Below are 15,716 nucleotides of genomic sequence, written 5' to 3'. Positions count from 1 at the left end.
GAGGACAGCTGTTTAGTCTGGAGTGCTCAGCTGATTTAGGGCTTGTTCACACCAAATGCAGACCAGATCTGCATGAGTTTCTGCACACGCAGTGCAGTGGGTTTTACTGCGTTTTTTATGCGTTCCGGGCCGTTTTTGGTTAAAAAAAATGGCCTTTCACTGCGTTTCAGGGCGTTTGCATGCATTCCAGAGCAGGAAAAAATAGGGCTTGCTGCAGTTTTTATTTCATGCTCTGGAACTGAACCCGGCATTGTGAACTAAAGCCCAAAATACCATTGGCATACATTGGACGCAGTTTTGATCTGGTCTGTAACTGCTCTGCTCCTGGAGTGTGCTTGGTGTGAATTATCTTTGTGATACTATATAACGTATTGCCACTTTTGCAGTCAAATAAAAAAAAAAAAATCCTATTCATTGTGCCAACTTTTTTTTTTTTTTTTCCTCGAACTTCAGTGATCTATCCTTATAGAAAGGCTTAGGACTGGAATTCGAGGATTGTGTTCCTCTCTATAACTTCATTAACGCACAATGTAGAAGCCAGGGTTTCAATCCTTCTAACACTTTTTTTTGTTAGGAAGGGTGGATTTCAAAACTACTTTACAAAAACTCCTCACAACCTTTTCTTACATTACAAATAAGCAAGTGGAAATTTTAATCCATAGAAGGCCAAGAAACCTAAACCCAATTAAATCAATTTAAACTGCAAGAAGCATTTATTTTTTTGCTTCTGCTATGTGAATGGGAAAATGTAACAAATATAAAATGGTTATCCCAGTTTGGCTGCGAAAATGGAAATGCACTTAAGTGCTCAGTAGCACTTATAGAATGTCGCCAGTTTTAAGGTCTTTTTATGTTGGAAATGCTGGACGCAAATGTCGCGCATTTTGTTTGTAAGTTGAGAATTTATGAAAAATGCCAGAAAATGTGTGCAGCGAGTCGCAAACATTAATGTAAATCAAAACGGAATAAAGACCTGAGCGCCACTACGTCTAGTGCATTAAATTCCGAGATGAGGGGAAATTAGTATCGGTAACAAAGATGCACTTACAAACAAAATGGATACAGTGTACGCATGTGAAAGAATCTTCTCCGGATACTGTGTATCATGGATGCTGGAACAAGTAACTTCTGTCACTTCACACAGACTTGGCCAGGAAACGCGTAGCAGCAGCTGGTAGCAAAGATAAAAGGGAAAAAAAGAAACAGACCATCGAATTGATTTTATGTGTAAACTTAAAAACACCTTTTACTAAATGAAAGCATAAAATGCACTCGCAGCGGTATATCTTGTGTAGAAACCTGTTGCCTCAGATCTCGGCACCCGGTCAAGTCACGCTGGTCTCTTCCTTTGATGGAGTGATGGATGGTGCTCATTCTGGATGGTATGTTTGTGGAGGGTGTCAGGTGGACAGATCAGGGTCCTGTCGGCTGATTTTCATTCATCCCTAGCTGAGGCTGTTGCACTGGCTTATATAATCAAAGTCCTGAGAATCCCGTGCAGTCGGATTGACTGGTCTTCTGGTCCAGCCTCCTATCATGGAGGACGATGTTGAAAAACTGTAGTAGGGACGGTGAGGGAAATGGGGCAACGCGTTTCAAGCAATATATACCTTCCCCCCCCCCAGCCCAAACTGTAATCTGTTGGAGGTTTGAACATGAATATGATGCAAGAACACTTGAAGACACGTAACAGAAATAAAACTTTGTGGCTAGTTAGCATGACATTTTAGTGCTTGTGCCTAAAAGTGTCACAAACATGCTCATAAATTCCCCCCAATAATAGTTTGAAGGAATGGGGACTGTTTTAGGGCTCGTTCACAATTCCACTGCATTGCAACAATGTAGAGTTTTTGATATTCCAGATTGTCATTAATATATATTAGGGCTGGTACTGATTACAATTTTCGTGTTCGATTAATCGAAATTTTTTTAATCGCTTTAATTTCGATTAATTATAAAGCGCATACAGATCCAACTACATTGGCCTATACACATACAGAACAGCAATGAGGTAATAAAATGAACTAGGATGACACTAATCCAGCACGTTATTAATCTCACGTGCCCCACTCAATATGGCCACCGCTTGAGTGGGGCAACTCAGAATAATAATGTGCTGGATTAGTGTCATCCTAGTTCATTTTATTACCTCATTGCTGTTCTGTATGTGTATAGGCCAATGCCTTGGCTGGCGCTCGTGCAGAACAACTTTCTTGGGCAAACCTCTTAGTTGTAACGAAACTGGAAGTCAGGCGGTCGCAGAACTCCAATAAGTTCTCGGTGTCGACAGATCACCGGCCCAAGTGGCTCCGTCGGCTAACGAAGGGAAGGGAGGGAGGAGTCCGGTGACGTCGATGTCCGTGACGTCACCGGATCTCCGACTGGACACCCGGAAGCCGGCGGAGAGGAGTGTTTTCATTACAGATCAAAAGAATTTTAATCGATTACAAATTTTAACAATCGTTAATTAAAAAATTAATTATATACCCAATAATCCCCACAATATATTACTTTTAGTATTACCGATGTATAATACATATTTGGGGAAATTCAGTGTAGTGAAGGACAGAAGGAAGTGGCTGAACAGCTGTATTTGGGTTGCAATAAATATGAAGTCTTCAAGCTGTCGGATAACTATGAATGTTGAGCAACTAGGGTGTGTGCATATAGCGGTGGGCCAGCTTTGTGAGGAGGAAGTGTGAACATGGGATGATATTGTATGAATGTTGTAAGCTTTTGTCAGTTGTGGAGGCAAAAGATATCATTGAAATGGTGGGAGCTTAGAGGGGAACCAGTGAATTGATGTAGAAAATTAAATGTATTACTACAACATTAATAACTGGCAATTGGGAAGTAAAGTGCAACTGAAGCATAAACCTATTTTATTTTTTTATTCTTTTAGTTTTGGATGGAGTGAAGAGGGATCAGAACGTCTGTCAGATTTGTATTTGTCACCACTGGGGGAGATTCACCGTCTCCATTTTGTTCTGGTGATCTATCACTAAAAGTAAAACAAACATTTTTTCGGTTGTCATCAGAACAGGAAGAGATGGGAAATCTTCCAGTGGGGGCATTCGTTTTGGTGACGGCTGTCCTGAGGTTTTTTTCCCCTCACTTTTGTAGGGATTTCTTGTTGCTATTTGGCAGTAAGGGAAAGGATATCTACCCAATGGGACACGGATGGTAGAAAAAAAAGCAGGCAGGGGTTATAACCTTACTCTGTCTAAAACGTAAGTTTTTTTTGGTTCCATTCTACTACAAGGGTTGCCAGGCCCAGTATATAGGATTTTCTGGGTAACCGCTTGGAGAGATGTACAAGTAGATGATGGTAGGTAACAAGGAAAGGTTTTTTGGAAATGGAGATTTCCTATATGAGGGTAGAGACTTGTGAAAGGCAGAAACTCGTTAACAAGTGGGAAATGAAGCCAGTGGATTTCTGGTTGTGTTTGTGGTTGGTGAGGAGAATCCGTTAAAGAATGGTTGTGAAAACAAAAGCAACAGTAGAAAATGGTACATTTAATTTAACCTTCCTTGTGTATAGACACTGGAAGCTATTAAGAAAATGTACAGATTCTTTAGCTGAATTTAATGTGAAGATCTAAAAAAATGTAGGCATGCTGGCATATATAAAACACATTTAATCAGTTTGTGTTGGGAATGTTTTTTTTTTTGGAGAATTTTTGCCTTCTGTAATACCCTAAACTACATTTGGAGAGGGAGGGGAAACTCTGCTCCAATTTCTTTTTGTACATGTGAACATGCTTAAGAGGGGCAGAAACTCTGATGACCTGACTAGCATGCATTGCTCCCTTGGTGTCATCAGTCTTGCGTTGACTCTGACCTAGGCTACATGGTGTAGCTTGCACAGAGGTCTATAGGATCTGGCTGGCTAAAGAAATCCTTTGGCAGGTATAACCGTACTTATTTATTTTTTGTTTATTTTAGCTGTTTGTCCAGAATGAAGCCTATATTTGAATCCAATATTTTAGTATATTGTGTGTAAGAAGTCATGAAGCACGTGTTGGAAGCTGCTGAATGGTTTCCTTTGAGAGCTTGTAACTGTTTAGTAGTGTTTGACAGCTGCTGTGTATGTGCATCACACTTGGAGCCTTACTAACAGATGCTCTGACGGCATATGTACATGGCTCTTGTCCTTGTCTGGAGGACTAGTAGAATCAGCCTATTGATGCTTGCAGTGGCTTTTTTTTACTTGGTTTGAGTCATCCAGAACCAGGAAGGAATGTTGCAGGGATACCCCAACAAATTGTATAACTCTTGTGGTAGGTTTGCTGCGAAAATCGGCAGACTACACATGCTTATTTTGTTGCCCACCCTTACATTACTTAAGTTGAGGATCAAGTTATTGATCTGAAATGGAAATAAATTTGCATACATTTGTGAGGGAACTAATGTGTAGTGCGGACTCTTGCTGATCATTACTGATATATTACGGCTGTAGTTGGCGTAGTGGAAGAAAAGAAGAAATAATTAAATATGATGAAGCTTAAAGGTTTCCTCCCAGCGGACGTTGTGCGCTGGGATGAACTGTTCTGATCCCAGTATATCGCACTGGTTTTTTATTTTTTTGCTAAAACTTTATTGAAATGTCACAGGTTACTTTTCATTGAGTACGATCACTGCAGCAGCATTGCGATGCAGTGGTTACGGAATATATTTGCACCAGATTTATGAAGCTAGTGTAATGTTGATAAATTAGGTTACATAGACTCCAGGAAAGAAGACTCGTAACACCAGGGAAAAAGCTTAACTGTCGCATCTTGAAGTGGTCATGGGGACTTCTTAAGTTGCGATTGTTTTGATGCAGAAAACATGCAACTGAAGAAGTAGTGCAAGCCCTGAAGAAAACGGGTACAAAACATGTGCAGTTGGAAAAGTAGGGCAAGCTCTGGTCATTAAAAAAATGATCTAAGAGGCTAAAACTGTTGCAATTGCTTTGATAAATTCCCCCCAGTATGTTCTTTCTAAGCGCACACCACAGCAGCCCACTACATTGGTTCCTCGGTGGGTGTGGGGGCGCTAAAGCGTTGCCTCTGTGGGGGGAGGAGGACCCACAAGCAGTTTTCTAGGCTGCCTAGAAGATTCTTGCAGTAGATTAAACCAGTGTTTGGGTGCGATTAACTTGCAATCAGATGGTTAGAATCTTGTGTCTATGGGTAGTTGGTCTAAAATCCACACCCAGTATTGTAAATAGTTGAATATCTTCAAACACCAACTTCTTTTGTTCTTTATAGCTCCAGTTATTCCTCGGCTGCATTGGACTTTGAGAACTTGCATAAGTTGGATCCAGTATTTGATTCTCCAAGAATGTCACGGCGTAGTCTCCGTTTAGTGACTACAACCAGCTTTCCAGATGATCTCCACAATGACAGCATTGCCTCAAACATCTCCTATTCTGGAGGTGTTTCGGAGAGATCACTCAGCAGGTAAGTTGCATGCCACATGTATTCAACGATATTTAAATACCATGAAGGGAATTTATCAAAACTGGAGCAGACAAAATCTGGAGCAACCAATCGGCTTCTCTTTCATTTTCAAGCTAAATGTACAGTGGGAGCCGCTGCTCGTTTAATACAAGTGATCTATTCTGATCACTTGTGTTTAAAACCGAGCGGCGGCGATCGAGTACGCCCCCCCCCTGCCGTGGTTTTCAGGGTGCCCCGCTCCTCTGGGGGACCCATGACCACGGGATAGGAGCTCACCATAGAGCCCCTAGAGCAGACCCCCTAGAGCAGACTAAGAACGTCCGTTCTTCGTCTGCTCTGTGTGATCACTGAGACCGTGGTGTTGTAATTACAGCGCCACCTGTCTCAGCTGTCACTAACTACAGCTTCTGTCACAGAACCTGCCTGCGTCCTATGGTCCGGTGCGTCCTATGGTCCGGTGCGCCCTATGGAGCACAAAATACAGTAATTGGTACTGTATTTGTGATATCTTCATATTACCACTGTATTTGATAAAAGCAGAGTTATGGGAATGTGTTGCTGTTTTCTAATTCCTGGTCTCCGTGTGCAGTGCTTTGACTTACTTACTTTCCAAAGTACAGTGCAGACAGATTCCACCTGTCATGTAGGAGGGTATGATACCTTCAGGCTGTTACCTGTATCTTCCTGCCACATTGTATGATTTAGGTGGAGACAGTAGTGTACACTGCCTTTCTACTGCCTTTTATATTTAAAATGAATGTCTTATTCCAGGTCTTTCAGACAGCAGCATAACACCAGCAGACAATCATCAAGCAGCCGTCGCTCTGTGACATTGAAAGGAGTTTCAAATACAACCCTACAGAATAGCTTTAGCTCTCATGTGTCTGATGCCTCTATGTTGTCCACTGTGCTGGATGAATCTTCAATACGAGAGCAGACGGAAGTGGATCATTTATGGGGTGAGTCAGTCTTATCCCTTCAAGTAACTTTAAGATAGTGACATTGAGTTTTACCAATTTGTGTAGAAGTTTGTGAGGCTGGACGTTCCAGTGCATTACTCCACACATGCGTTGTGGTATAATGGAGGAATACATCTTAATCCAGTGGATGTCACTATAACTTTAAGTAGATCTAAAATCCAAGTACAATGTATTGCAGTATATCAGTCCTTTGATGTGGTGACTATATTAGGTTTTGTTGTTGTTGTTGTTGTTGTTGGAGGTACAGAAGAATACCTCTTGATAAAAATACAAAATTATTGTAACGTCCTGTGGACTGAATTGAAAACTAATGTTATCAGTTTAAGCTATTTCAGTGAGCTATACAGCCCCTGCTCCCTATGTAATGCAGACTGGGGGGGTGGTTGTAGTCTAAATCAGCAAAGCAGAAAGGATCTCCATGCTGCTCCTCCATAGATCCAGTAGGCTGAGCCAGCGCTGTCATTCTATGACAGAAATTAGATTAGTGCTTGTATCACCAGGTGAAAATAGGTTGAATATGCATATATGTCTGTTGTTTAGTAGAGTTTGCCTAATTAGGTGATAGTTTTGTATCCATACCAATGGCCAATAGTATCAATATAACTTACATAACTTCACTATAAATCATTTATATCCTAGATCATCTATTGATCCACATGGTTCCATTTTCTTGATAGTAGTCTAAATGTATCGAGTACTGTTTTGGCTAGTCCTCATTGGTATAGATTGCAAAAAGTATATTCTATAGGTAATAATCAAGAAAGCAAAAGGCCATTCTGATCATAGAAATAAAAAAGATAGAATAAAAAATAAAACACCCACAAGGTATATAACTGATGACCTAGGTTATACTTAAAAAAGATAGAATAAAAAATAAATATATTAAGTATAACCTAGGTCATCATCCGACCCCCCCCCCCCCCCCCCCCCGAGATGAGTATAGTAATGCAAGCCTTATCTAAAGGTGCCCATACACTGCACGATTATCGTACGAGAATCACGAGAAATCCTGCGATCGTACGATCATCGCAAAGTATATGGAAGGCGTGCGACCGTTTCTACTGTACGGTCGCACGTCTTCCGTCTAACAAGCAGGCTGGAAAACCCGCCGGGCATCGTACGTTTCTTGGAGAGTTAGTGGCCTGCTTGTTCGACAACTGCCGAACGGGCCGGTGTGCACGCGCACACGCTGCCCGTTTGCAGTCATCGGAAGCCCGTCCCTCATTGCAGTCATCGGAAGCCCGCCCCTCGGGGGCGAGCTTGGGATGATCGCAAGTACGATCTGCCTGTCCAAGATGGGCAGATTGTACGTTTAAAAAAAAAAAAATTACTTTACAACCCTCGCAAGACAAAGGTCTTGCGAGGGTTGTAAGGTGAATGGCCACCTTAAGACTAGCAAGTCAACATTTATTCATTTATTTATTTTTGTTCTTAGATACACTTTAATCATTTTTTTAGGTACTCTGTTTTCAGGATATACAGGAATGATTGTCAGATCTTGTTTAACGTTGGTTGGACATGGTTTCACACCAGCTTGCTTTTGTATCTAGGTGTGCTCACCCTGTTTGAAAAAGCTGTATAAAATTCTACCCTGCAGGTTATTGGAGGCTAATGCCTTCATTTCACCCATACACATAGCACAATAATGAATCTGCTGCAGGCATTTTAAGCAACCAAAAATGTCACTTCTCACAGGTTACACAGACCCAGGACAGTAGAGTATGTCAGATGCCTTTGGCACAGAATGCATGTGCTGACAGAGCGGAGACTCGTTTAAACCTGCAGTGGGTTGACCTACAGGATCTGTAGGTATTTGTGTAAAGCGTTTTATTTTTATATGGTTGGCTTCAGAGTTGTAAAACTCTGATTTTTAACCATTTTGTTTGTAATGGGTTTTTTAGGCATAGTTGTTCAAGTGAAATGCAAAACAAATTGGGTTTTTATAAAGGTCATTGCACTTTTGATTGGCTTGCATCTTTGAATACACAACTGTTTTTGTGAGTCAACAGACGTGTTAAACAATGCATTCCCTGTTTGCCTGATATCCAATTTCAACAGCTGTTAATGGCACAAAGTTGATGATGGCTAAGATCTTGCTGATCTACACGGGGCTCCCTCTATTGGCTTATCTTAAAGTGACACTAAACTTAGGAGTTAAATCTAATGTGTTCAATACCCTGTTTTTAGATGCTTTCATAAGCCCCAATTGTGGCTGGTTCTCATTAAGCTTGGGGTGTCCAGAGTACCCTAGGTTAGGAGCGTGACTATATGTATATCTAGGCCCCCCTTTCACTCATCTGCTAAAGGGGGGGGGGGGAAAGCAGTATGAGATTACTGGTTCACCAGAGGTCTCCTTTAACACAAGGTTTTCCATTTATAATGCCCATTTTCTTAGGGACGGGAATCATTTCAGCTTTGTGTTGCTGCTTTTTGTGAATTCAGTAGTTTTATTGTGAATCTTGGGTTGCTTAGTAACCAGTTCTGTAAGCGTCCAACACAAAGACTAAATTATATTGTACAAAAGGAACATTCTGCCTCTTGCTGGTTTTCATGAGATTTCATTTTTAATGTGGTTTCTTGTGGAGCTAATTGAATTTTTTTTCCATTGTAGGCCTTGATGTCGATGACCCAAAAGGTGAGAATTTTCTTTTTTTTTTCAATGCCCTTACTGCAATCTTTTTCTGTGACATTTTGTGACCCAGCAGGAAATGTAACATCTGTTCCCTTCTATTTTGTAGCTGGAGAGACGACGTTCATTCAGGCCAATGGAGATGTCATGTCTGCAGAAACACAGACAACCTTAATAAACGGCTACACTTGCAATGACTGTAGCGTGCTATCTGAGAGGAGTAATTCCCTCACAGTAATTTCAGCAACTCGTGCACCTGCTTTGTCTACGTATACAACATCTAATAAAGTATATACTCGTGACAAGAGCCAGAAGCACAAATCAAGTAAGATATCTGTTCTGCACATTATAGCTGTTTTATTCATTTTAGAATTTTGCCTCCACTTGGTGTTGTATGTGCCATCGAGAGTTTTGAATATTCAAACCTGCAGCTTTTGAAATACACATTTAAAGCCGCATGCAAAGTATTCAAAATCAGTTTTTTTTACTTTGTGTAAAAGATGATGTAGCCAACCTGCTAATGCTGTTTCAAGGCAAAAGAGGATTAAAGTGATCCTTTTTTATTTAAAGGATAATTAAACCCTCGGTGGTTTTTGCATATATCTACAGCTAGCAAGCAGTCGATTATATGCAAAAACATTTTTTTTTTAAAGTTACGGAAAATGTCAAAACTTACCTGTGTCTCTGCCGCACACTCCCATCTGAAGATCTGAGAAATCTCGGGCGGCCGCAAAGGATGATGGGGAGGGTGCATGTGCAGTACAGATCTTCACCTGGGAGATGAGGAGACGCAAGGTAAGTCAATGCAGGCAGCCTGGCTGCGTGTACCCACACCGACATCGTGGGACACAGCAGTCAGCGCTGGATCAGAGGCCGACACCAGCGCTGGAGGGACAGCTGTAAACTACAGGAAAGAAGATGATCGGATCAAGAGGCATCATTGGCCAGGCCATTTTTCAGTATTCAGCGCTGCGGTACTTTGGCGCTTATTCCGCCATGCAACGCTGTAGTGAAATGAATTTTATACCATTTTTTTGGGGACAGATAGAGCTTTCTTTTGGTGGGTTTTATTTTTTACTATATTAAGGAAAAATTATTGAATTTTGGGGGGAAAATTTAGGAAACAATGATTATTACCCATATTTTTGGTAAAATCTAAAACTGGGTCACGTCAAACATGTCATGCTTTAAAATTGCGCGCACCCGCGAAATCACAAACTACCATACCCAAAATTGACCATAGGCCACGCTTTAAAGCTTTTACAGCTCATCAGTTTAGTGTTATCAGTTTAGTGAAGAAGCTGATGAAGCAGAAATCTGCTTCATCAGCTTCTCTCCAGCATCTGAAGCTGGAGAGTGACACAAGAATGCTGAAGTGATGTAATATACATCAGTTCTGCATTCTGACGCGGAGAGGGGACCGGAGGGAGCTCGTGTACTGACCTCCCTCTGATCCCCTGTGGCAAAGGCAATATGCTGGTCCCGGGGCTCGCACCGGGCACAGCGGAGCCCGGGACCAGCGGGAGGGCGCACATCCCGGGACCTCATACAAGCGATCCGCCGACCTGGTTTCAAATATCGGCATTACCCACTCGCCCAGCGTCGTGCGCGAGGGGGGCGTGGCTGAGCGGATGTCTAAAGACGCCCACTCAGATCTAGAGAGCTCCTGGCCGGCCGTTATTTAACCACTTCCCGGCTGGCTGGGAAGTGGTTAATATCACTTAATATAACTCGCCACTCTTTACGTAACATTGCCTCTGTTTTTAGCCACTTTGTAGCCTACAGTAACTTTGACTGGGAGCAGAGACTAAGGCTCATCACACACATTACAATCTGACCCTACAATCTCTGTGCAATTCATTTTAGTTCTGCCAAATTAATGTAATATGAGGACCTACTTAAACTATGTAATCCTTAATCAGGCAGACCCTTGCTCTACATACTTGTTGGAGATTGAAAAATCATATTGTGGCGTGTGTATGCTGGTCCTGCTCTTCATACCTAGCACCACCACCTTAGTAAAACTCTTTTTCCCCATTTGCCACTCAACTGATTGCCTCCTTTCCTGCCTTTCTAAGCTACCCTTTGTGTTGCTGGCTGTTGGCTAGCAATATATGATGCTGCAGGCCTTTGCAAGACAGTGAGGTGGGCACAGACTCATTGTAGCTTTACATACACGGCTGACAACAAGGGAGTTCTCTGGTCCCCGGTCACCTCCCCAGCAGCCACCACCAGCACTGCCAGTCACTACCCTTCTAATACCTCCCACTTGTTGCCTCTATGGAGAGAAGATGAAATCCCTGTGGCATCAAAGGGCTGAACCAAAAAGGTTTGTTAGTCAATTTTAAGGTGTTTTTTTTCCCCCATGTAGATTAGCTTTGCACTTGCTCAGTTGCTAAACCTTATGACTTGTATGGGGATTGGGTGTACAGGTGTGGCCAGTGCAAATAAGATTTCAGCTGCAGGCTTACAAACATTGTGGCAGATCCTGGTTGGGCGCATTTAGTTATAGATGGGGCAGAAATATGGAGTCTAACATTGCTGACCTACTGAAAACTTTAAGGCAGAACTCCAGGATTTTTTTTAATCCCATCAGTGGCGCTACCCCCGCACTGCAAGCGTTATAGTATTAAACTCTCAAAACTTTTTTCAATAACTAATCCAGATCAAACAAATATACATTGCCCAGCAAAGCATTGCTGTACACTTTTGCCCAAAAACGTACCATCATGTTTCTAAACAGCTGCATCCAAGTCTCCCAGCTCCGTTTCCCTGAACTTCCTGTTCAGTATAAGTGCTTGATTACAAGGGTGACTGCATAACACTCTGCTTGAGAAAGGAGTCACTCTAAAACAGGAAGTCAGGACCAGTGCTCAAGGGGACCAGCTGATTCTGCAGGAAACTATAAACCTTTTAAACATGAAGGAGCAGCATCAATTGTAAGTGATTTCATCAGCATTCCGAATAGCTTAAGACCCTTTTGACTTTAATATCGCTAAGTGCTCATTTGTGTCTGCTAAAATAACAAAGATATACTCACCCAAATTTCTGAGCTGGCTAGCTGTCACGGCGCTCCCTCCAGCCTGTCCCTGGAATCTTCCTCCGCATCCCCCCCTCTATGCACAGTGTATAGATGTGATTTTACTGGACCTTTGACCACTGCAGAGGGAGAGACATTCCAGGGACCGGTCTTCAAAGCCAGCTTGAGCTTTGGGCGAGTATATCTTTTGTTTTGTTTTTTTACCTTAGAAACGAGCAGTTAACCCTTGGAGTGCGGAGGTAGCCCTACTGGAAAGGTTTAAAAAATAAAAAAATTCCTTGTTCTGCTTTAGTTGTCCTGCTGTTCCGCTAACCCTCTGGTGTCCTAATTGTTTCACAATGGGCTTAATTTAAGTTGCTCAGGTTTGTGACAAGTTTTTTTTGTTTTTGTTTTTTTTCGTGCTCTTCTAAATTTACCTAATCCACATATAGTTGCTGTTTGAAGACCAATACACAAGTGTATGTTGCAAACTAGTATTGGCACATCTTTACATAAACCATTCATGGTATTATCTCCAGGAGGTGTTGGAGAGAATATATAGTTATAAGGGTACAGTAGAAAATGATTTCAATAACCATGTTTACTACCGGTACTTGCCTAGTGCTGCCCTACATCATAGGATGAATATATACTTATTAGATACATGGATTTCATATATGGTACTGCTACAGAGTTGTATGTAGCCTTGAAAGCTTGTACTATCTATTTAGGCAATAAATGGATCACGCTAAATCCAAACTTCTACTTTGTCAATGGCCAAAACAGTACACCAATCAGCTGCTACAGAATGTCCATAAAATACACAACTTTAGTAACGCTCAGAAAACAGTTACAAAACATTAGATTTTTGGATGCTCTGTGATTTGACAAGATTGTTTCAGCAATTGTAGTTTTCTCAAGGTGGAAGGCTGCCGGCTTTGGGATTTTTTTTGGCTGGTGGACTTTCCTTGGAGACGTAGGTTTAACCCAAAGGTATCTATTGTGTGTTTGGGCATCTTTTGAGAAACAGAATGGTTAAGGACTGCTGTAATGTAAGGTGACATTAATTGGTGGTTCAAAAAAAAAATCTGCTAAAATTATTGTGCAATACGCTTTAGCCATGCGTGTACAGCCGCTATTGGTTGTTGATACAGCATAGCAAATATGAAAGTACTGAGAGGTTTTGTGTAGTAGTTGTTGTTGTTGTTGTTGTTGTTGTTGTTGTTTATATACCATACACCTTTTTTTAGAGGCACTAGAACAGGAAGTTGGCGGAAATCATTCTCGCTCTACGTTTTTATGCTTCTAATGGAACATCTGTTTTAACACCATTACTTTGAGAACTATGAGGCGAGTGAAAATCACTCAGCCTCATAGTTATAGCCGACCCGTGACAAAAACTGTCACAGGTCGGCTCAATAGTTTGGGAAGTGAGCGAACACATACCGTCGCTCGCTCACTTCTCGATCCTGTCCCTGCAGAGAGCTGTGACTGTCACTCACGGCTCCCTGGAGGGATTCCCCTCTCCGATCCTCCAGCACTGACTGGTGGAACGGACGGGGGAGGGGGCATGTACAGCTGGCTCTGCCTTTAGATAGGCAGAGCCAGCTGTCAATCCCGCAGCTGGGTGGATCTCGACAGTAATGTCGGGATCCATCCCTGCTTTGTCGTCTCTGTATACCGCGAGCTGTAGCTCGTGGTATACTGAGCTTTGGGTGACGGGAGGACGCTAGTCTGTGTCCTCCCGTTACCCTTAGAGGAACTATGGGGAAAAGCCCTGACCCCTATAGTTCTCCTTTAGAGCGGAGCCAAATCCTCCTGTCTGTCGAGGACGGTACCATTTTAGCCATTCAGGTATGCAGTTGCCATGGTGCAGCACATGTGATCAGCTATGGCACCAGCCATTTGAGGCCTGGAAAGGGTTGAGAGCTGCCATAAGAGTGTTCTTATCAGAGGCATGCTTTAAATGTGTTATGCATTAGTGAATGTGTGTTTAGAATGTGTTCAAACTAAAAACTCCACAGGAAACATTGGGGGGAATTTGTCAAAACTGGGGCAGACAAAATCTGGAGCAGATTTGCACTGTAACCAATCAGCTGCTCTCCACTATGCTCAGTTAAGATTTGAAAATGAAAGGGAGAAGCTGATTGGTTGCCATGCACAGCTGCTCCAGATTTTGTCTGCTCCAGTTTTGTTAAATCTCCCTCATTGTATTTTAGCTTCCTTTTGGTTGCACTTTAACAATACACAGAATTCAGATTTTCATCTATTTAGATCCTATTAAGAGGTATTGAAAAGTTTTAATCTCATTACTGGCTATTACTATCTGAAAGTCTGATGCTATTGAAAACACACGATTCATAATTTATGGTGAGTAAATTGGGCGAGTTGTGTTTTTTTTTTCGTTTGCTGGAATATATACATGCAGATTGTTAAATTTTTGAAAAAAACCGTATACAATAATAATGGGCAGGATTCCTGAGTCTGGCTTCAGATTTGGATTCTGATTAGATTACCAATATTTACAATTTAAGATGGAGGCTCAGTGGGATATATGATCATCTTATTTCAGTCTCCATGTGACTTTAATGTGAATTATAATCTTTCCTATCAGGAGAATTGCCTTCTTACGCACACAGAACAATGGTATTGGCTAAAAGTGCTGTGGCCACCATGACGGCACTGCTTATGAAAGTCTTTCATATGGTCATACTGAAGCTTGGTTATGAACACAAAGGTACCAGATTCTATCATTGGTGACTCCTGTGCACATTTATTCTTCACTTGCTTTGTGGTGTTTTGGTAATTAGGCTTTTTATTTCTGCACTGCTCCATAAATTCCCAGTAATGTTGTTCAACAATTTTCTTGTAAATACTTCATTGTTTTGATGGAAAAAGAAAAGTTCTGTTTTAGTAACAAAACCGCTTTTGTGTACTGTTTTTGATGTTTGTTTAGAATTGTTTGCTTTTTACTTTGATAGTGAGAACAGATCCAGAGTGGAAGCTAGCATTTATGGAAATCAGTTTTAATAAAACTGCATGTAACTTGGATGCCTGCCCTTATTCAGGTCGGCACTGGTTGTTCTAAATGTATTTTTAATGGGTCTCCATGGCTCATTTTAAATAGGACAGGGGAGCATTCTTTGGCTAAAACCATACTTTTGTGTTGCCTTACTAATACCATTCAGCGCTATAATGTTCTTTTGACACTCTCCCTCTTCCTACTTCTCTTTTGTGCTGTTGCTGCTTATCTGGCGTTCTGCGGGTTCACTATTAATGGTTTGGACAGAAAAAGGATAATGGTGATAGTAGCTTGATTTCACAAACAGCCTGCAGCATTTGTTCTGGTCTTTAAGTAAATGTACAGCTTTACATTTTGTGCCGTGCAGTTGGGTACATAAGGTAGAGGAGAGAGTTAAGCAAGCAAACTGTTTAAATGACACCAAGCATTAAGCAAATTTTATTCCCAGCTTAGTTTCTGGTCTCCCAGGTGTCATGCAAATCCATGCATAGACTCTTTATTTTATTTCCCCGTGTGTGTGTGTGTGTTCCAGCTCACTCCAATTACTGTGGAAGTATGAATGTGGCAGACTATCAAACCGAGGATGGACATCTCCATATAAATGGAGAATCTATATGTAAGT

At 41.6% G+C, this 15,716-nt stretch overlaps 1 protein-coding gene across 1 annotated transcript in view; it reads left to right on the top strand.

Annotated features, from left to right (window-relative positions):
* Nucleotides 1-15,716, top strand: part of SUN1 (Sad1 and UNC84 domain containing 1) — a 74,605-nt gene that overhangs the window by 13,953 nt on the left and 44,936 nt on the right. The window contains exons 3-8 of the mRNA XM_018571420.1: nt 5,253-5,444; nt 6,216-6,403; nt 9,036-9,059; nt 9,163-9,378; nt 14,687-14,809; nt 15,627-15,710. Coding sequence (XP_018426922.1) covers nt 5,253-5,444; nt 6,216-6,403; nt 9,036-9,059; nt 9,163-9,378; nt 14,687-14,809; nt 15,627-15,710 — 827 coding nt within the window. The remainder of the gene's footprint in view (nt 1-5,252; nt 5,445-6,215; nt 6,404-9,035; nt 9,060-9,162; nt 9,379-14,686; nt 14,810-15,626; nt 15,711-15,716) is intronic.

Source organism: Nanorana parkeri, unplaced genomic scaffold (assembly GCF_000935625.1).
Source record: "Nanorana parkeri isolate BGI_ZX_2015 unplaced genomic scaffold, ASM93562v1 scaffold3, whole genome shotgun sequence".
Taxonomy (NCBI): Eukaryota; Metazoa; Chordata; class Amphibia; order Anura; family Dicroglossidae; genus Nanorana; species Nanorana parkeri.
The sequence above is the reverse complement of the archived record's forward strand: the minus strand, read 5'-3'. Positions and strand labels throughout refer to the sequence as shown.